The sequence below is a fragment of the Tamandua tetradactyla genome, chromosome 7 (assembly GCF_023851605.1).
Source record: "Tamandua tetradactyla isolate mTamTet1 chromosome 7, mTamTet1.pri, whole genome shotgun sequence".
Classification (NCBI taxonomy): domain Eukaryota; kingdom Metazoa; phylum Chordata; class Mammalia; order Pilosa; family Myrmecophagidae; genus Tamandua; species Tamandua tetradactyla.
Window position 1 is genome coordinate 162,156,168 of NC_135333.1, and position 23,227 is coordinate 162,179,394.

Below are 23,227 nucleotides of genomic sequence, written 5' to 3' on the forward strand. Positions count from 1 at the left end.
TATGTAAATATATCTCAACAAAATCTACAGATTCAAAATAAATAAGTAAACAGAAAGACTCAAATGCTAGAGAAAATATGGAGAGATGGGTTGTTTTTAGTTTGCTAATGCTGCCAGAATGCAATACACCAAAAATGGGTTAGCTTTTATAGAGGAGATTTATTAAGTTATAAGTTTAAAATTATAAAGTCATAAAAATGTCCAAACTAGGGCATCCAGAGAATAATACCTTGACTCAAGAAAGTGAGTGGCATCTGGAGCACCTTTGTCAGCTGGAAAGGCACGTGGCTGGCATCTGGCAGTCTTTTGGCTTCTGGTTTCAAACAGCTTCACTGGGGGTGTTTTCTTTCTACATCTCCAAATATCTCTGTCTGTTTTGGTTTTGAGCTTTTTCCAAGATAGTTCCCTTTTAAGGGACTCCAATAAGTGGTTTAAGATTAACCTTGAATGGGTGGAGACACATCTCCATGGAAACCACCTAATTAAAAGAGGTCCCACCCACAATTGGTACATCATATCTTCATAGAAATAACTTAATCAAAAAGTTCCTGCCCACACAGTTAGTCTGTTCTCAAAAGACTAGGGAAAAGAACACAGCTTTTCTGGGGTACACAATAGCCTCTAATCAGCACAAAGGTATACCTACTGAATGTTGGCCAGGCAGCAGAATGGAGCCCCTCTGGAGGGTAACACAGCAGATCCACAGGTAGCTAAATATAGGAATGCCATATTGAATAGGCATTTTCACACTGATGTTTATGGAGGCATTATTCATGATAGCCAACAGATGGAGGTGGCCAAAGATACATCGGCTAATGAGCATAAGGGTGAACTATGGTGTATATATATATATATATATATATATATACATACACCATGGCCCACCCTATTTCTCAGTTTTAAGTGTTATTTTTAAATTTTGAGATGCTATGCTCTCTGTGTATAACCCGGTATTTCCCCAGAACTTTGGGTACTGTGTGACACCTAAGACTTTGAGGTAGAGTTCTGCAGCTCTGAAAGTCTACATTACTCTATACAGCAACAGTTAAAGAAGCCAAAAGAAAGAGATCAGACTTCAATTAGAGATAAGAATGAGGCTGATCTGGTTGGTACTTAAGGTAAATCAGAATACAGGGTAAAGGATGACAGTGTCTGTACTTTAAAATTTCACCTTCTGTGTGAGACCAAAGGAAGAGATGTTTGTTTTGTCCAAAACAAATTTTCTGTAGCATCCAATCTAACTTAACCTGTGTGGCCAGTTCATTTAAACAACCTAAACACATGGAGCCTAGAATAGGGAATGAGATCTTGCAATTCTGTATAGCTTAATGTAACACCCTGATACATTTCAGAGTACACTGGGCAGAGAAAATGAATACAAAGAAAAGTATTGGTAAAGTCTCTGAAGGGACTAGAGAAGAAATATGGAACCATTAAATTTCCCCACCTGTGAAATCCTTGATACTCTCTCAAGCATTAGGGAGGGACTCCCAAGTTAATAGACCAGGCCCTCAATCTGGAGGCTTGCTCTTATGAAACTTATTTCTCCAGCAGAGAAGCTCAGCCTACCTATAATTACGCCTAAAAGTCACTTCCAGAGAATCTCTTTTGTTTCTCAGATGTGGCCTCTTTCTCTCTAAGCACAACTCTGCTAATAAACTCCTTATCCTCCCCACTAGTTGGGACCTGACTTCCAGGGGTGTAAATCTCCCTGGCAACATGGGAGATGACTCCCAGAGATGAACCTGGCCTGGGCATCATAGAACTGGCAATGCCTTCCTGACCAAAAGAGGGAAAGAAGTGTAACAAAATAAGGTATCGGTGAATAAGAGATTTCAAATAATCGAGAGGCTATCCTGGAGGTTACTCTACCGCAAGCTTCAGCTAGATATTGTAAATTGCCACAGTATGCTAACCTCAATCAAAGCATTAATGAAAACTCTAAAGAATACCCAGGGCCCTGAGGATCCATAAAAGTTTCACTCACTAAATTTATTTTTCAGAAACGTAAAACCTTCAGATTGTTCCTATGCCAGAGAAGCCCTGAAACTCAGAGGCACCAGTTTCTCCAAGAACATCAACTGGTTGCATTCCCCTATTCCATAATGCTGACACCCCTTTTCAGCATGAAATTAGAATAGTCATTGCATAAATATCCCTGAAGATTCAGAGAACGATCAGATAAGAGGGAGGAGTTATAACAGAGAAGACAGAATTTAACAAATGTTTATGACTACTGAGTCATTATAATGATACTTCTTTTTAGTTTCCAGTGTATTAGAACAGCCAGAAGGAAATACCTAAAACTGTGGAACTATAACCTATACCATACTTTGAAATTTGCTCTCTAACTACTTATTAAACTGTACTTTGAAATTTATCATATTTCTGCTATGTATTTCACAATAAAAAAATGTTTAAAAATATATATATATAAAGAAAATCCTTATAACCATGTTTTAGATTCAATAAATTAATGACCAGAGTATATAATCTAATCTACAATGCAGACTATTTAAGAAATCTGGCCTCACATCTTTCCTCTCTCTAGATAACCCGTTCATAAAATAATATCTGTTCCTATCTACTGCATAAAACTATTAATAAGAAAAATTAAGAAGTAAGATGATGCATTTTGATCACTAGGGGAAAAGGTAATATAGCAAAGTAATCTCACTTTCCACACAGCTCAGATGTCTACAATGGGATGTACAAGGGGAAGATGGCTTCGATGAAAAGTATTCTAGTCAGTAAATTTCCTTCCTAACCTAAGATTAACACTATGAAAGCCTAAAATTAATATGTAGTCCTATAAAATATAAAAATATTAATTATTTCGAGAACTATTATATTGTTAAGAATATAAACTAGCGTACCATGTTAAAGATACTGGTATAGAGCACTGTTTTACAATTTGGGGCTAAAATTGATCAATGAATCATGAAATCAACTTATTGAGTTATAAGCACTTTTTAAGTAATACTCTACCAATGAATATATTGGAGTTCACCATCTGTATTTAGGATAAATAGTGTTTCATAAACTTTTTGTTTTAGAATATGACAAAAAATGTTTTTCTTCACACTATGGTCATAGCAGCATTATTCTCAACTGCCAAAAGATAAAAGCAACCCTACTGCCCGTCCACCAACAAGCAGATTAAACAAACTGTGGTGTATGCATACAATAGAATATTACTCAGCTGTAAGAAGGAATGAACTCTGATTCTTGTGACAACAGGGATGAACCTTGAGGATCTTATGTTGAGTAAAATAATTGGACACAGTAGGACAAATATTGTATGGTCTCACTAAATTAATTATAATGAGAAAACTCAGAGTTAAAATCTAGAGTACAAGTTGTGAGGAGATAGAATGGCGGTAGAGAATGGGGAGCTGATGCTTAATTTGTACAGAACTTTTAATAAGGCTGATTGTAAATGTTTGGAACGGGATAGAGGTGATAGCAGCATATTATTGTTGAGAGCAACTGATGGCACTGAATTATGGGTGGGATTGTGGTTGAAAGGGGAAGTTTGGGGTTGTGTATGTTACTAGCAGAAGAAAATAGTACGTGCGACTGTATAACATAGTGAACCTTGTTATGGATGATGACTGTGATTAATAGTTTAAATATAAGAATGTTCTTCCAAGACCTAGAACAAAAAACATCACTACTTCAAGGTGCTAATAATAGGGTGGTAGAGGAGAAATAGTCCATAATTCAAACCATGGACTACAGTTAACAGTAGTACTGTAATAATCTTTAATCAATTGTAACAAAGGGACCACACCAATGCTAAGTTATAATAATAGTACAAAGGGATATGGTATTTTTCTTTTTGAAGCATTGAAAATGTCCTTAAAAAGACTGTGGTCATAAATGTATAACTCTGAGTATACACTTGAAGCCACTGACTGTACACTTTGATGGTCTGTATGGTGTGTGAATAAAACTTTTCAAAGGTATTTCTTATTGTTGTTGCCATAAATAATATTTGAGATGTTATCTAAGTTAATGTTTAATACCTAGAATTTAAGAACTTTGCTATCTGAATTTGTAGATTTTTTTCCTTGTTGCCTTCATTTTAAATTTGTTTATGAAACTTACAGAGCAAACACAGGCTTTACAATGATTATATGGCTACTTTTTAAAATATTTCTACGGTTAAGCTAACTAAGATATCCATTTTTGGTGGTTCTACGTGTACTGTTTGTTTTCTTAAATAAAAAATATAAATATAATTGAGAAGCAGTGGTATAGAGAGTTGTTAGACACAGAATAAATGGAATAATAATAATAATAGCAGTTACCATTTATTAAATCCATATTCTATGTGCCAGGTATTTTCCCTACATAATCTCATTTAAGTCAAACAACTCCTTTTTTTTTTTTTTGGTATTATTATCTCCATTTTAGAAAAAAGGAAATTGAATCTCAAAAAAGTTAAATGACTTTCAGAAAGTCATAAAACTAACTGAGCAAGAACATACACAGGTCTGTTAGACAAATCCCATGTTCCTTCAACTATCCCACACTATCTACTGAACTCAGTAAGATACACTTGAAGGTGACTTCCTTAAAATAAACTCTGATGTCTGCCAACTTGTTAGTGACTTTATTCAATAAATATTTATTGATTCTCATTTCAAAAGTTGTAATGGGTCTGTGGTAAAGTGGTAAAATACAGTCTCAGCATTTAAAGAACTGAGAAAGCAAAATATATACATAGGAAAAATACCTCTTTCCATGCAACTGAATTAATGATGAGTAACCAGATGATATCAAAATTATATTATGTGGGTACCTGACTGGAAAATTAATTAGCAAATCAAAGGCTAAGTCAGCTTTCTCCCCAAATGTTTGTTGGTTCTATAGGAAATTCTTTACTCAATTCCTGTGATCTTCAAATAGTCAATAGTCAAAATATTTTATATTATTTCAGCTTCATTAACCCAAATATCACAAAAATCTCTCTCAAATTTAAATTACTCTTCAAATTATTTGCACTAAAAAGTTTTTATGGATAATAAAGGAGTAGTTCCCACATTGTAAAAATACACACAAAAGTGATCAAGGTCTTTGAAGAGGCCCTACTCAAAAATCTTACTTTTAAAAAAGTATAACCAGAAGGAAAAATCTGAGATAATGGCATGGTAACCCATGACAAACTCTGGGATTTGCCCTGTAACGACTTGTTGAAGAGTACTTTGGGAAAAAAAAATTATATATATAACCAAATGTTAATTATGAAAATTCTTCCAGCCCCAGTTTTTCCCACTAATCTATGAGAATTTCCTTGTTCAATCTATTCTGCATGAACTTTCATATTCTACATAATATTCAGGCTCATTAATTAAATCAAAGATATACTATTAGCAAGAATGTGATAAAGTTATTTACCAGATACAATTCTGCTAATTTAAGGTAGCAAGAAATAAACTTGTTTTACTCTCATCAAGGACACTACAATTCTAAAATGCTCCTCTATTACAAATACAAAAATAAATTGGAATGGAGGAATGAATACTTCATTGTGTTTCTACACTTTAAGCAACAAGTACACACATTATGACTTCAAAGGTTCTAAGGTAAATACGTTTTGTTTTATGAGAGCACACAGCTTTCATATTTAGGGATGGTCATTCTTTTTTCATTCTATAAAATCCAAAACATCATCTTAAAGATCACTGTTCCTCAAGGCTCTCTCATTGACTTTCCCCTCTTGTGACTCATATTCCCCCCAATATATAAGAATGCAAATGGTTTCAGCTACCACATTACATTGGAATGACTCCCAAATACATACATCTAGCCAAGAACTCTCCACAACTCTTCTGGATCCATTATATCCAACAGCATACTAAACATCTCCACCTATATCCATTAAGCACCTCAAATACAACAAGTATAAACTGAACTCATTTCTTAAAACCTCTCTTTCTTACCAATATCTACCTTTCCCCCAAATTAGAAACCTAATTATGCTAAATTACTCCTTCCTCTGTCTCATTAGTAAACATTAAGCCTAAACATTGCCCCTTTTCATCGTCTCACCTCTATCCTCACTGCAACTACCTCTTTCCAGACACCCAGTACCTTGCTCAGACTACTCCAAAAACATTCCAAATAATGTTCCTAGATCTAGTCTCATCTCCCACCAACTAATCTTTCATATAGCTGCCACGGGAATCTTTCTAAACATTCTTCATTATTTTCACTAACCCTTTATCAACATGGTATAGGAGGTCCTGCATGACCAGTCTCCTAATGAACTAAGTAGTCTGATGTCCAAACACCACTCTTAATTTAATTCTCTCTATATAAATTATGAATGAGTACAGAATTTGCCTAAAAAACAGAAAAGTTTTAACAGATTATGGAACTTTTAAAGGGAAACAGTGGCCAAAGCAATAAGTACTTTGAACATGCAAAAAACTAAAAATAAATAAATTAAAATCTCTGTCCTTCATTGGGTGCTGATGCAAAATCTGTGTATCGTCATTTACCATTTACACAAACATTATGTGGCAGAATCAAGGTTCGATGAGTACTGAGGACACTTATATGTAGACAAATATTACCAAACCGTGCTATAATAAAGCATATATAAAGAACTATGGAAAACGGGAGAGAAGAGATATCTAACACTGCCTGTGGCTTTACAAAAATAAAATATATCTATATACACACATATAAATACATACAATATATTTGTTTATATGTGTGTATGTGACATTGGAGTTAGGTACTAAAGAATGAGTAGGAATTTAGTGGGGACAGAAAAAAGAAAGGCATTCTAAGCAAATGGAAGGGCACAAACAAAGATACAGAAAGAGATATGAAACACAGTCATGTGGCATATATGAAAGAGAGGCTCCTAGGTGTATTCTGATCACAAAGTCAGAGTAAGGGACAGGGGCACAAGAGGTGAATAAATGCAGTGATCCTCTACGAAATGCCTAAAATGAGCAAAGACAATAATATTGACGATATGCCTTTGGACATCAGAGTATTGCCATTAAAGACTTCAGAGATATTGTCTTCTGGATGAGAGAATGCTCACTGTCTGGGTACTAATTGAGTTGGTGCAATTCTTTCTTCAAAACCGTCTATTATCTATCATCATGTTTCATAGTGGAACTACATTATGTTTAATTTGGCATTTTTTCTATAAATCCTGCCTAGTTAGTGTTGTAGAACACTAGTTGGCATGACTTTAGTGCAAGGGTACCTAAACCCTTATACTCTTTAACCTGATATTTCTCTTTTGTCTCTCAGTTTCTGCTACTAGAAGGCAAATTATAGTGTTTCTCTGAAAATCCACATCCCCATTATGCTATTTATTCTTCACAACTTTGGCTTTTTGATTATTTTATTTCCAGGTTTGGGCTCTAGATACCTAAGAATGCCAGAAAGCGAATGACCACATAAGTCACATAAGTTAGGGATGCTATAGCTTCTAAAGCTTCTGAATATTACAGGTCAATACTCCAGAAATAACTGATTCATCCCTGAAGAAAAACTTTAGAAGGTCAGTAATACATATTTAATTATTGAAATGTTCCACACATAAGTACATTTGCCATGTAATTAAAGCTTGCATGTTTCTGAATTGATGCAAATGTTCTAAGAAATGATCATGATGAATATGCAACTATGTGATGATATTGTGAATTACTGATTATATATGTAGAACAGAATGATATGTTAAGAATGTTGTTGTTTGTTATATTTTTTTAAAAATTAAAACTTGCATGTTTAAATAAAACTTCACTTTGTTCTGATGAAAACAAATTTTTCTAAAATGTATGCGCTTCCTCACCTTCTTAAACAGATATTAAACCTTTGCTTAATGTCTCAGAGATGTAATTAATCACAGAGTGAGTGTCTTCTACTTTATTAATTCTGGCGAACCTCTTTAACAAATATACTCACATTATAGTTTTTCCTATACCCTGTTTTGTATTTCAACAAGCATTTCATAAAATTCTCATGATGCTATTTTTAGCAATGCTGGCCTAGAAGTATGGATTGAGAAAGTTTATTAAAACCACAACACTTAAAACTGACAATGAGTGAGTGCCTAAGGGATATCCCATGAATAAAGTCTTTAGTTCAAGGACTTTGTAAGACCAATTCTGTTAAGTAAGAGACTCCTCCATTTTTTCAAAACTGTCTTCAATGAGATTAAGGTTGCAAGATAGACAACTTCCAGAGAAATACTAGTAACCAACAGAAAAACACTTAAAGTAGCAGCTACATTTACTCCCCTAAATCATTCCAAATTTCTCACCAACTTTCAAAAAAAAAATTTAATTTATTTTAAATTAAAAACAAATTCTTCACTGGTAGAGTTTATTTTTATCTATAATCCTTTCACAAATCCAATGCTGCTAAGAACTTACCTTACCTACAAACATTTATAGTATTACTGTTGTATTAAGTGTTCTTTTAGTTAAAAGGAAAGCTCTTACTTAGGCGAGAGGTTTTGGCTACCCCATAAAGAAGAAAAGCAGAACCACATGTTCTGGAGGGGAGACAACTGGTAAAATGCTATGCAGATTTCAAAGAACTCTTTTATGCCTCTGTACCTTTGTTCACACTGTTCCCACTAGTTTAATTCATGTCCACCTATATGCACCAATTTCCCCGCACCAATGTGAAGGATGTCTGGTTCAACTGCTCACCTGTAAAGTTTTTCTTGAGTTCCCCTCAGGTTGAATTAACCATTGTACTCTTTGGGCTCCCACCATATCAAGCAAGTAGTATCTATCTAAAAAAAAATACCTAGGCTAGAGATCAGATCTTCTTCTTTTTATCTCCTTCACCTACCAAAATGCTGGTAGCACCTAATAGTTACTCTAAGATGATAAGTAGGTGAATGCTTGTGGGATAGTTTTTTTGTCTATGTAAATGCCTCAGAGAAAAAAAAATAAAAGTCTTATTTTTGGTCTTTCATGGTATAAAAAGTTTCATTCTTGGGCAGGCCATGGTGGCTCAGCAGGCAGAGTTCTCACCTGCCATGCCAGAGACCCAGGTTTGATTCCTGGTGCCTGCCCACGTAAAAAAAAAAAAAAAAAAGAAAGGTTTCATTCTTTTATAAGATTTGTAATAAAATCAAAAGAGCTATGGTTCTGTTTTTAGAATATCACACTGATTTTCAAGGGAAAGAGATGTATCAGCCTTATCTAAAAACCTTTTCTAACCTAAAAATTGGCAATACTTTCCCTTACTCACTCATCTCCCACTCTTAGATTGCTGAGATCCACTGTTACTGATGGGACACTAACACAGTTACTAATACATCTTTCTTCACTTCTCTAGGTCTGGGGATTCAAACCAAAGACAGAGACACTTTTGTGTAATTTCCCAGATAAGGACAGGATCACGCCATATGCAAAGTCCTCTTTCTATATTAAGAACAAAGCATCTTTCTATATTAAGAACAAAGCATTTTAACCTAAAGCATTTTAATACATTCCATTAATAAAACATTAAATAATAAAGACGTAAGTTACAAATGTTGAAATAAGAGATTATCATTCACTTTATATTTCAAATTCTGACCAAATTTATGCAAAAACATAAACAAACTTTTATATGTATTTTCAAATTCACGAAAAGCTGCAGATAGTAAGAGAAACCAAGCACACTTCCCAAGAGCCTTTTTCCTCATGGAACTTTCCTTAAAGCATGCATAATTAAAGAAATCGACATTCCCTGCTAGGATAAAAAGTTAAGCAACACTGAGGCAAGGAAAAACAAAGTATTTCAAGCAACCCATAATCAAGCTACTAAAACAAAAAAATACAGGACCCACAGTAACACTGGAATCATTAAGAAGTTTCTGTCCTCTTGCTTCATTTTCAGCGTGTACTTTCTGGTAATGCTCCGACAAATCAATAGCAGTTATACATCTTTTCATACATAACGGACAGATGAAGCCCTGTGAAATAACAACTTTTAGGAGGATATCATAAAAAAATTATAAAACAAAGCATAAACAATGAAAATAGACCAAAAAATGAGTCTATCTAGTTGATTTTCAGTATAAGTAAGGGAGATTTTCAAGTGGTATTTGTACAAAAGTAAAATAGCTATACAAATTAAGATTTTTAAAATTAGTTTTCAAACTTCTGTAAATTTCCATTTATTTGAAGTTTTTTTATTATGGTACTAAGTTAGTTGTTCTGGTTAGAATATTTTTTTTCTTTTTGTTTATGACATTTTATCCTTACTTATCTGAGAGCTATTATGAGCAAGATAATTTTTATCTTAGATAATCAACTACTGGCAGGGGTACCAAATACCTCCATGTGATAAATGTTCACAAAAAAAGAAGTCGTACAATGCAAGTCTCAACCAGTGCTAACTATAAAACTGGAAGTTTTAAAGGAGGTACTTTTTTTCCTGTTCAGTTTCCTCGTCTCCAAAATGGAACTGATATTAGCACCTATTCTTTTGGAGGTAATTATGTACATAAAATGCTTACTAGAGTGCCTAAGACATTCTAAATGTTCAGCAAATATTAACTGTCCTTAGATGTAAGGTTAGAGAAGAAAACCCAGGAAAGGACTGAGAGATAAGAAAAAATATATAGGAAATTTAAACACTGGAATACTCAGCAAGACCAAAGAACTTACATACAGAAAATATGAAAAAGAGCTGCTAGGAGACTAGGTAGTTATGGTAAAGAATCTGGAGACAGAACTTCACGATTTCTAGTAAAACTATTCTGTCTGACAAAGCCATTGGCTTGATTAATTAGAAGAGGGGTAAAAAAAAGATGAATCAACATTGACAATATTAAGGAACTAGCTGGTGAAGATGTTCTCAGATCACTAAAGTCATTTAGGATAACAGCAAGGAAGGAGGCGGAGACTGCAAACAAAGTTCCAAAGTGCGAGGCAATACAGGATGGTGGTTAAAAGCTAGGCTTCGGCTTGAATCCTGGACACACCACTCTTACTAGGTGTGCAGCCTTCAGTGTCCTCATCTGTTAAATAGAGTAACAGTAACACCTACTTCACATGGGTCTTAAGACATTAAATGAAATAAAACAGGCAAAGCGCTATTTATAATGCCCAATACAAATAAAGATTCAATAAATGTTAGCTATCATTATTCCTTTTGTTAACAACCCTCAAAGGAGATTAGCCAGGGGATGAAAGTGAGGAATATGAATTCTTTTTTCATTTGTTTGTTTGTCTCTCAACCAACTTCAATTCCATGTGTTGGTACTAGAATACACTCCTTTAAAAGAAGGCATCATTGCATTTTTGCCACCAGAGCTTCATGCTGCCTTTCACTTTAATTTTGTTTCTTGTCTAGACATTTCTACATACAATGTCCAATAATTCATTCATTCATTCAAAAAATATTTACTGAATATGATTAGTAGGTTCCAGCCATTACACTATGTGTTGAGAACACAGGGGTAAACAAGGCAAAATCCCCATCTTAAGAAGCTTATAGGTCAGAAAAGTCAGGAAATAAAAGATAATTACATTTCACACTAATCAAAATATCCTATTGGCTCTACCTTCAAAATGTATCCAGAATCCATCTATTTCTCAGAACCTCCTCTGTTACCACTCTGATCCAAGCCACCATCACATCACACATGGACCACTGCAATAGCCTCCTTAACAGCCTGCTTGCTCCTGCCCTTACCCCATGTTCTAGTTTGCTAGCTGCCAGAATGCAATATACCAAAAACAGAATAACTTTTAAAAAGGGGAATTTAATAAGTTGCTAGTTTACAGTTCTAAGGCCGAAATAATGTCCCAATTAAAACAAGTCTATAGAAATGTTCAATCACAGGCATCCAGGGAAAGACACCTTGATTTAAGAAGGCTGATGAAGTTCAGGGTTTCTTTCTCAAGTGGAAGGGCACATGGCGAACACAGTCAGAGTTTCTCTCTCATCTGGAGAGGCACATGATGAACACGGTTAGGGTTCTTCTCTCTCATCTGGAAGGGCACATGGCAAACACGGTGTCATCTGCTATCTTCTTCTCCTGGCTTCCTGTTTCATGAAGCCCCTTGGAGGCATTTTCCTTCTTCATCTCCAAAGGTCGCTGGCTGGTAGACTCTGCTTCTCATGGCTGCATTGTTCTCTGCTCTCTCAGAACCTCCTTCTATCTCCAAAATGTTTCCTCTTTTATAGGACTCCAGAAACTAATCAAGACCCACCCAAATGGGTGGAAACATGTTGTCACCTAATCCAGTTTAACAACCACCCTTGATTAAATCACATCCCCAAGGAGATGATCTGATTACAGTTTCAAATATATAGTATTGAATAGGGATTTTTCTACCTTTATGAAATGGGATTTAGATTAAAACATGGCTTTTCTAGGGTCCATAAATCCTTTTAAACCAGCACACTCCACTAACAGTCTATTTTCAACACAGTGACCAAAGTGGAGTCCATAAAATTGTATATTAAATTTTGTCATGCCCTTGCTCCAAACTGTCCAATGGCTTCCCATCTTGCTAAGAATAAAAACTAGTCTGTACAATAGTTTATGAGCCCTACATGAAGTGGGCCTGATTACCTCTCTGACTGAGTCTCCCCTTATTCACTGTACTGGAGCCACTATGGCCTCCTAGATCAACATGCCAGGTATGCTCCTGCCTCAAAAGACTTTCCACTTGTTGTTTCATAAGCTAGGAATATACTTGCTCCAGAAATACACAAAACTCATTTCCTCACTTTCTTCAGGTCTTTTTGAGCTGTCCCCTTCTCAGAGAAGCCTCCCATGACAACCCTATTTAAATTGCAACTACCCAAACACTTTCTATCCCCCTTTTCCTGCTTTATTTTTCTCAATAAACTGTCTACCACTATACATTTGTATTATGTTTTGTTTTTTGCTTGTTTCTACCCATTATAATGTAAGATTCCCCAGGATGAAGTTTTTTACTATTTTATTAACTACTGCATCTTCAGTGTCCAGGTAAGCATTTGCCACATAATAAATATTTGATTTGAGTGAATCTCAAGAGTAACAATCATTACCAAAGGGATAGTAAATACTGTTCCAAGAAGCACATGGAAGAAGCATCTATTCCAGATGTGAGAAAAGGAAAGTTTAATGGAAAAAGTAGTATCTAAGATGAGACAAAGAATAATCAGATACTAACTAAGCAAAAAAATAAAAGAAAAAGCAGGTAAGATACATGGATTGACATATGCAAAAACCCAAATAAGAAAAAAACTTGGCACACCATTAAAGCAGAAGTTCAATACATCTGGATCAGAGGACATAGAAGAGGCCTCTGAGGAGAAATTAAGCTGAAGAGGTAAACAGGAATCAGATTAAAAAAAAAAAATCTTCCTGAATGTATTAAGGAGTTTGGATCTTATTCTAATAATAACTGGAAGTTATTAACCTGAGTTTTAATCAGAAAAATGGCCTGATCAAATCCTGGCTATATATTTAAAGGACAGATTCCAGTGGGGAAAGGGTAACACAGGGGAAAAAGAAGAAAAGGAGGAGTGTGAAAATAATCTATGGGAGAGTTAATGGATAAGTGGTAGTCTAATCTAAAAGAGTGCCAATAAGAATGGACTGAAATTATTGCTGAAGTACTTTGAATAGAAAAGCTTCTCTCAGGTAATACTTAAACTGAAACTTAAAGGATTTTTAAAGAAAGGAACCAGCCATTCAAAGAGCCAAGGAAGATTGTTCCAAGCAGAGAGAATAAGTAAAAAAATTTTGAACTAGAGTCTTTTTGTTTAAGGAACAAAATGAAGGCCAGAGTGGTCCAAGTCCAAAGAACAGGGGAGACTAAAATGAAATAAGATTTGGTATGTAGGCAGAGCACATGCAGGAGCTTATATATCATGGTAACGTGATGTGTCAATTTATTTTACGCAAAGAAAAGCCACTGAAAGATCTTAATCAGAGGAGTAAATTGGGATCCTTATGGTAGCTTTCTGGAGGACTTTGAAGTAATAAAAGTAGAAAGTTCCTATAAAAGCTTAGATGAGAGATGATGTGGTAGTGAAAACAGAAAGAAAGGGATGGATTCAAAATATATTCAGGGGTTAAAGTGAATAGACAATATTCACATACTGAATATGGCAGGTGAGGGAATAGAAGAATAAAGTTCATTCCTAAATTCTTAGCTGCAACATCCAAAATTTTCCAAAATGGAGATAGCTGAAGGAAAAGCACACTGGTTGTTAGGAAGAAAAGGGAGAAGGAAAAAAATTCATTTTGAAAGTATTACATTTAAAACACATATTAGATATCTAAGTTCCCATCTAAAGAATCTGGAAAAAGAAGAGCAAACTAAAGCCAAAGTAAGTAGATAGAGAAAATTGAAAGCAGAAATCAAAAAAGCCAAAAAAGAGGCAAAAAATAGAAAAAATAAACAAAACCAAAAATTGGTTCTTTAAAAGATTATTAAATGGTTTTAAACCCCTAAAAAGTACAACCAAGAAAAAAGAAGGGAAAAGATTTAAATTACCAATATCATGGGATATCACTACAGATCTGTGCTGGTTTGAAACTATTGTATACCCTAGAAAAGCCATGTTCTTTAATCCTGTTTCAGTATCGCTGGGTGGGATTTTTTTTTCATTAAGTTGTTTCCATCAAGATGTTAACACACCCAATAGTGGGTGGGACCTTTGATTAGGTGGTTTCCATGGAGATGTGTCTCCACCCATTCAAAGTGTGATTGCTTACTGAAGTCTGTTAAAAGGGAACCATTTTAGAAAAAGTTTTAGAATCCACACAGCCAGAGACCTTTGGAGATGTAGGAAGGAAATGCCCTTGGAGAAGCTGTTTGAAGAAAGCAGAAAAGAAAGCTAACAGACATTGCTATGCGCCTTCCCAGCTGAAAGAGAAACCCCAAGCGTCATCGGCCCTTTCTTGAGTCAAGGTATCTTTCCCTGGGTGCCTTAGTTTGGACTTTCTCATGCCTTAGAACTGTAAACTTGTAATATAATCAATTCCCTTTTTAAAAGCCATTCCATTTCTGATATATTACATTCTGTAAGCTGTAACAAATTAAACAAGATCCTATAGACACTTATGCCAAGAAATTTGATACCTTAAAAATGAAATGACAAATTCCTTGCAATGTAAATGTAATTTAACATGTACAAATTTAAAATTTATATTAACAGCATAAAAAACAGTAATAACATTTTGGGCTTCAAAATATACAGAGAACTAAATGGCCAACAACTATAGCACATATGTTGGAACAGAGATAATTGAAATGTAATTGTTCTAAGATTCTTGCCTTGTTTGGGAAAAATAAAAGTACCAATTAATATTAGATGAATATAAGTCAAGAATGTGTAGTGTAATATTTAGTTCAACCATTAAAAGAATAATAAATAAGCATTTGTATACTTTTTATGTTTATGTAGGGGGAAATGGAATAAAAATTCTAAATCAATCCAAATACATGAAAGAAGGAAGAGAAAGGCAATACAGAATGCATGGAAAAATCAGAACGTGCATTATAATATGATAGCTTTAACTCAAATGTAACAGTAATTGCACTAGAAGTAAATGCACTAATGAATACTTAAGTAAATGGATGGCAGCAATAGGAGCCAGGTTTCTCATTGTTGTAGCAAAAGTTATACATAAGCAAGGGGAAAGGGCTAGAATGATCCATGTGGTAATGGACTGGAGTTGGAGATATCAGTATAAACATATGTCCAGTCTACCAGAGATAAAAAATAGTTACATATAGAAATATTTATAGATATGTGTGTATACACAGATTAGTACACACACAGATATTTCTTTGCTGTGTCTGCAGAAAGGGACTAGGGGCAATGACATTCCAATACAGTGAACACACCAAGCAACCCAGTCTTGGTTTCAAATACCATACTTCAATAAAAGGAACTAGAGCTCCTTAAAAAAATGGCTGATTTTAGGTCTAGGGCAGCAAAAATTAAAGATGAACTTGAAGCATACTGTAGTGCTAGAAAGCAAAGAAATTCTCAAAAAAAATACAGGGATGGGGAGGGGGAGAAGATGTTAAAGGGACACATGAGCCAACCAGAAAGAGCTTCCAAAGGCCAAAACTGGAAATACCTGAGCAACAAAATACTGTGGTATTAGACTACAACCCAAAGTATAAAATAAATATATGAGTTCATACTGATAAAAATAAATGAATAGTTAGATGCTTACTTAAGTTCATGATTATTATATTCTCTTGGTATATTTTATTTTTATCTTTATGTAATATACTTCTTTATCTTAATATTTTGATTTTGGACCTCTAGCCTCAAAACTGTGAGCCAATAAATGCTTATTGTTTAAGTTAACTACTGTATGCTATTTGTCACAGCAGCCCGACAAACTAAGACAACAGTACACTAAATAAATAATCTGAACCATCCTGATGATAACAACTATATGATATAAAATACATTTAGTTCCTCTAAATTGGCATAAAATTAATGTATCCATAAAGGCAAAAAATGAAACAAAAGATAGAGGTAAATAAGCTCCAAAGCAATTTCAAATTCTGTTTAGATGGCTTTGAAAGGCACAAGGTTAAAACTTAAAGCTTGTTCAAGATGGGAAGCTAACCCTCAGTGTAGGAGTAAAAAAAAACAAACCAGAGAATAAGAATGAAACACTTTGCCAAGTCTTGACCTTAGCATTAGGCATATGGAAAAAAAAAATTTTCCAAGAAACCATAACCACCAATAGCTCTCATAAGGTCAGCAGCCAGAATGTACGTTATTATGCAATTGCACAACTGCAAGCACAAAGTTTAAAGTGCCCCCAGCTTAGCGGCACCTCTAGAGCACTGGTAGAAGCAAATGTAAATCCTCTCTGGAGTAACACAGACCCAAGCTGCAAAGAGTTCTGCAGCTGCCTGGTTTTTCTGTTAGTTGTCATAATTAGCAGTCAAAAATCACAAAACACACAAAGAAAACAAGATTTATGACTGAAAAACCAGCAGAAACAATAGGCAGCAGAATCAAACCAGCAAAGGTTATCAAATACTATAATACTATAAATATTATCAGACACAAAATACAAAATAATCATGTTTATAATGTTTAAAAAAATAAAAGGGAAGCTTAAAAAAAGAACAAGAGCCTACTAAAAAGAAAGGACAGATTTGAAAAACAAACCAATAACCAATAGGACTTCTAAACATGAAGAGTATGCCACATTAGCATTTTGGATGTATTAAATAGTAGATTTTCTCCACAGTTGAGGAGAGATACAATAAATTGGATAATATTTTTTTTAATTTAGAATGAAGAACAGATAAAAAGGAAAGATATAAAATATAGCAAAGGAGAAAGGCACATGAAGAATAAAGTAATAAGTTTTAAAATATATCTAATTTGAGTTCCAGAGGCAATATCAGAAAAAAATGAGGCAACATACAAAGATAATCACTGAGAATTTTCCAGAACTGTTGAAAGACTGAAAAAGCATTCTTGACCAAAAGGAGGGTAGAGAGAAATGAGACAAAATAAAGTTTCAGTGGCTGAAAGATTTCAAACAGAGTCAAGTTATCCTGGAGGTTATTCTTATGCATTATACATATATCCCTTTTTAGTTTATGGTATATTGGACTGGCTGGAAGGAAGTACCTGAAATTGTTAAGCTGTGTTCCAGTAGCCTTGATTCTTGAAGACGATTATATAAAGATATAACTTTACAATGTAACTGTATGATTGCAAAAACCTTGTGTCTGATGTTCCTTTTTTCCAGGGAACAGACAGATGAGTAAAAAAATATGGATAAAAAATAAATGATAGTGAAGACAAGGGGTAAACTAAATTGGGTTGATGGAAATACAAGTGGTCAACGACAGGGAGGGGTATGGGCTATGGTATATATGAGTTTTTTCTTTTTTCTTTTTATTTCCTTTTCTAGAATGCCACAAATGTTCTAAAAAATGATCATGAATGGAATGTATGTGTGTGAAGGATTTGTCAATAAAAATATTAAAAAGAAAGAAAGAAAGACACATCCTTGTCTTTCTTTGAATCCCAAGTAGGATAAACCAAAAAACATCACAGCATGAAAATGAGAGAGACACACAGAGACACATAGAGATACACAGAGAGAGGGTAGAGAGAAATTGATTGATTAATTATAAAAATAACCTGAGGAATTGTGGAAAAGGAATATCAAATGGACTGAAAGCAATCTTCTCAACAGCAACAGTGAGACTCAGAGAAGACAGAGTGGATATATTCAATATGTTGAGAGAAAATAAATGTCAATGAAGAATTTCATACTTAATAAAAATAAAAAAATAAAAAATAAAAATCTTACTTCAAGAACAGGTAGGAAATTAATTTTAGGCAAAAACTGTGATTTAGCAAAACAAATTTCTTAAAAGATACCCTGAACAATGGATTTTATTTTATTCTATTTTATTCTTTTTGGCATGGGCAGGCTCCGGGAATCGAACCCAGGTCTGTGGTAAGGCAGGCAAGAATTCTGCCACTAAGCCACTGGTGGCACCGCCCAGAATGTATTTTAAAAAGAAATTAAAAATGGAAGATTTGAGATGCAAGAAGGGACTGCAAGTAAATTTACTGGTAAATAAATGAATAAATCTAAAGAGTAACAATAGAAAGCAGTAATAAGGTCTAACTTGTGAGGACAGAAAGAAAAGCAATCTAAAACAATGAATAACAACAGAATATAAAGGAGGAGGTAGTCATTTATATTAAAGTGTTCTAAGGTTCTTAAAATGTTAGGAGAAGAGTAGTAATATTGTATACATTCAGTAATATATGCTAAAATAGTACTAAAAATAAAAACCGAAGAAAATGCCTGACTTCCAAATTGGGAGAAGGGACCAGGACTGACCCCAGAGATACTCTACCACATGAAAGTTAGCTACTGAGGAGGCCAGTGAAGATTAAAAATGAACAGCTAAAGAAGTAGAAAGAAAACCATAAGAGTATGGGATCATAGAAACACAGAGAAGAGTATGTTACGAGAAACAGAAATTCAAATGAAACAAACAGAAAAAAAAAAAAGACAGAAAATGAGAACAAATAGAAAACATAAGAAACAGTAGAGACAGATAAAAATCTATAAATAATTAAAATAACTGTTCTCCCAATTAAAAGACAAATAACATGGTGTTTGTAAGAAACGTGCATGAAACAAAAGGATACAAAATTTAAAACTGAAATGACAAAAAAATGCACAAAATACTAATCAAAAGAAAGCTTCTGTCACTCTATTACATCTAACCACAATAACAAAAGAATCAATTCATCAGAAAGATCTAAACTATCTAAGAGAGAAAGTGGAGGCAATGATTTGTAAATAGTGCACAGAGAAGCCTGATTCCGAAAGAAAGCAGAATAGTTGGCAGCTAAAGGGATGATTTCAGATCAAAGGAAAGGTTTTGCTTTTGTTTTTCATTTGTTTGATGTTTTTCCTTTCTTGTTTCTTTTCATACATGCCATACTGAACACAGTTGTATGCTGAAGGAAATAATTTGGTATAGAGGTAAAGCGAAAGGTGCAGGAAGGAGACAGGGTAAATTGAGAAAATGAGGAGGAATGGACTCCAGAGAACAAGAGCAAGGATTGATCTCTGATTAGAAAAAGGACCTATCTTCCACATACTAAATTAAGGAAAAGAATAAAAGTGAAGTTTAGTTTTGCTGGCAAAACGAGCATATTCATCTGATGTTTCTTATTTTTCAATGAAGATGAAAAAGTCAAGGTGACTGATGGAACACAGAAAGGGGTAACAGACATGGGAGCTTAGAGGATAGTTAAGAGAGTACAAAATAACTGTCTCAGACCCTGCTAAGAAATATAGAAATGCCAGACACTATTCATTGCTTACTGGAGAATCTTTTTTGGTCTGACTGAGGAGGTCAACAATTACTGAATTCCCTTCCTGGGTTACAACTGAGCACTCTGAGCCCATAACATCATGAACACTGTTTGGAATATTTTTTTCAAAGTCATTCCTTAAACTTCTCTTAACAAAGTTCAACTGATACTTTTTCATCTTTTGTGAAATCTTACTACAGTTAATATACATATACATGAAGACAGATGGTCAGAGGGAGACAAAATAGAGAAATGAACGGATAGAAAGACATGAGAGATAGAAAGATTACAAACCAAGAGGTGGGGAAGAGAAGAGCAAAGAAAAGGGAACAGGATAGGTGATACAGCTGCATCAAGAGAGGGACAACTGATTAAAAACTGTCAGGGTAGTATGTGAATGTGTCAATATCTTAGTGGCAGTTTTATAAACAATTTATATGTTCTTTTCTTTCCTTTTCCCCATTTTCTAGTTTATCGGTAATGAGCAAATATTCCTTGTTAAATTAAAAAATAACAGTAATACAGCTACTAAGGTTGACATCTCAAAAAATTAGTAATGCCGTTTTTTAGACTATTATTAACTTTCTCTGTTAATTTTTAATTAGCCACCAAAGACTTTAAAGAAAGTTCTTACAAAGTTGTAAATAAGCAAATAATAAATGCATTTTATAGATAAATTAATTTTTCAATAGCTCATAACAGTATATAAACATAAATAAATAGATACTCATTAACTAGTAATCTTTATGAACAGACTAAAAAAATCTTCATTAAACTGAGATGACATTAGCATTACAAGCAAACAGCAATACCATTTAATACACACCTTCTTGGTTTTACCACTAAGCACAGGTATTCATCTACAAACATGATCCAAAAGTCACATAACAACTTTTTAAAAAAACTTTGAAGAACTTTTCCTACAAAAGACAAGTCTGGCATCATCAATTGTCATTCCAAATATTTGCTATTTCCCCCTAAATAATATTAGATTTTATTGCCAAATTATTATTTTCATACCTCTGAAGAGCTTTCATTATTAACATCCACTGTATTTATAGGAGTTGCTGATGAATCTAAATCAGAACCTTGAGAGCCAACTCTCCCAGGAGTCTGAAACACAAACAGAAGGGGAAAAAAATCAAAGCAGATATTTATAATATAGTCATAAACCATTTAATAACTTAAAGAGTAATCAGGGCCAAAGTTATACACAAGAAAAATAGTGTCTTCACAATAATAGCAACAATATTTGCAGCTATCCTGTATTGAACACTGTGCCTAACACTTTATTAAAAGATCTCTAAAGCTTTCTCTCATTTTTAGTCTTTTTAGATTAATAAAAAGTTTACATTTGTATATAGTGTTTTATAGTCTTCAACCCACTTTCACAAAACATTTTATTTAATAATGACGTCTTGAGAAAAGCAGGACAAATGTAATCTCTACGGTTGAAGAACCAGATTCAAAGGGACTGCGAAATACTCAAGATTGTACTATTAACAAAATCAGAAAGAAGAATTAAAATGTTGATTTTCTGATTCCTCTTGATTCCTCTGTTCATTAACTAGCCAAACTGCAATGATTTGAGGGGTGCTAAAGGACCAATACAGCACAAACCATCCAGTGAAAACCACTACCAGTCTCTCTACAATACTTGATATTTCACCAAGAGAAAAAAGTTTTGGAGGGGAGGAGGAGTTAAAGGTCTTTTTTTCACTGCAACATTTATGGTCTAATATTATCATTCATTAATATCTAGGCATTACCTTAGCTGAACTGGAAATCTGGTAAAACAGTAGGTAAATGAGTCAGAGCACAAGGATTGACTCAATCTCCATCAGAGATATATGTGGTAGATACTATCATCATCTCCACCTTATGAGAACTCAGACACAGAGACTAAGTAACTTGCCTAAAGTCATTTGCTAATAAATGGAAGAAAAGATTTTAACTCAAGCAGTCTGACTCTTAATCACTAACCTATAATGCTTCTCTACAGGGCATATCCAGAGATATGCCCAAGCATATCAAGTACCCAAGATCAAGAATAACTCACTACACATTTACCTCAACAAAAGAACATCCTGAAGATTACTATTAAATATTCAATCTGTCAAAGATGAATTGATACTACTATGATGATACTACTACGATGAATTGATATACTATATACTTTTTAAAAGATTAAAAAGATATACTCTAAAATGCAGATAACGATTTCTATTGCAAAACAGAATAACGGATGTTTTGGTTTTGGTTTTGGTTTCCCAGTTTTTGTGTTTGCTAAATTTTTTTGTTTTGTTTTCTTCAGAATTTTAGAGTTGTAGTTAAATTACTTTTATATTGAAAAGATTTTTACATTAAAGAAAAGCAAACTTCTCCAAATTGGATAATCCACAACCCTTTCATATTTTCCCAAAACCTAATTTTCTGAATGTACCCAGACTATGTGTTCCTTTTTTTAAAAAATATTTTTATTGAGATATCTTCACACACATACAATCCATCCAAAGTATACAATCAATGGCTCACAATGTCATCACATAGTTGCATATTCATCACCATTATCATTTTTGGAACATTTGCATCATTCCAGGAAAAGTTAGTAAAAGAAAAAACTCATATACAACCCATATACGGTTATGGGTTACCTCTTACCCCTCCCTCTCACTGACCAACAGGATAGACTATGTGCTTCTTACATTCAGTTAATGCTCACAAAATGTCCATGTTTAAACTATTATATCAGTTACCCTCTTCCAAAAAGAAAAGGCATATTCTTTCCTAAAATGGTATACTTGACACATGAATTTATCCATAAAAAAATGAAAGTCAGTTATTCGGATTTGTGGTAACAATCATGGATACAGCAAAAACGCAAGTGAATGGTGAAAAAGCTAAATTATATTCTTAAAATGAAGAATCATCATATGCAGTTAGAAATTTGTTTTTAATTCACTCACATTTTGACAGCTTCATTCCACAATGCTTTTAAAAACCACTGACTATATCAGTAAAGATGCTAGAAACAAAAGTTTTATTTCCTTTTTCCCCATTTCTATACTCTTTATTTTTCCAAAGTCCAGGTGGCCATTCACCTGAGATTTACCTTTCCTAGCAGGAAGTAATTCAAAGAAATACTATGCCCCCACGTAATCCTATTACCACCACCAGAAATACACTTCCTCAAATTTGCTTGAAATAATCCTAGTAAAAGATATGCATGTAAGTCCAAGATGCATGGAGAGTAAAAGAAGAAGCAATCGGGAAACCATCATAACATATGGACTTTTGATGGCCATATTTTAAACATCTCCCTGATAACTGCCAAATCGTCAAAGAACTTCTTGTTCTGTTCTTAGGCCACAAAAATCTCATTACAACTATAATCTTG

General features: G+C 34.0%; 1 protein-coding gene across 3 annotated transcripts in view; it reads right to left on the minus strand.

Moving 5' to 3' along the window:
• The window catches only part of EEA1 (early endosome antigen 1), a 193,649-nt gene that overhangs the window by 118,260 nt on the left and 52,162 nt on the right, over positions 1 to 23,227 (minus strand). For 2 of the 3 annotated variants that reach the window (XM_077111593.1, XM_077111592.1), the window contains exons 2-3: positions 20,851 to 20,943; positions 9,824 to 9,949 (exon numbers count right to left, since the gene is read on the minus strand). In XM_077111593.1, coding sequence (XP_076967708.1) covers positions 9,824 to 9,949; positions 20,851 to 20,943 — 219 coding nt within the window. The remainder of the gene's footprint in view (positions 1 to 9,823; positions 9,950 to 20,850; positions 20,944 to 23,227) is intronic. The other variant, XM_077111594.1, reaches the window with a different exon arrangement.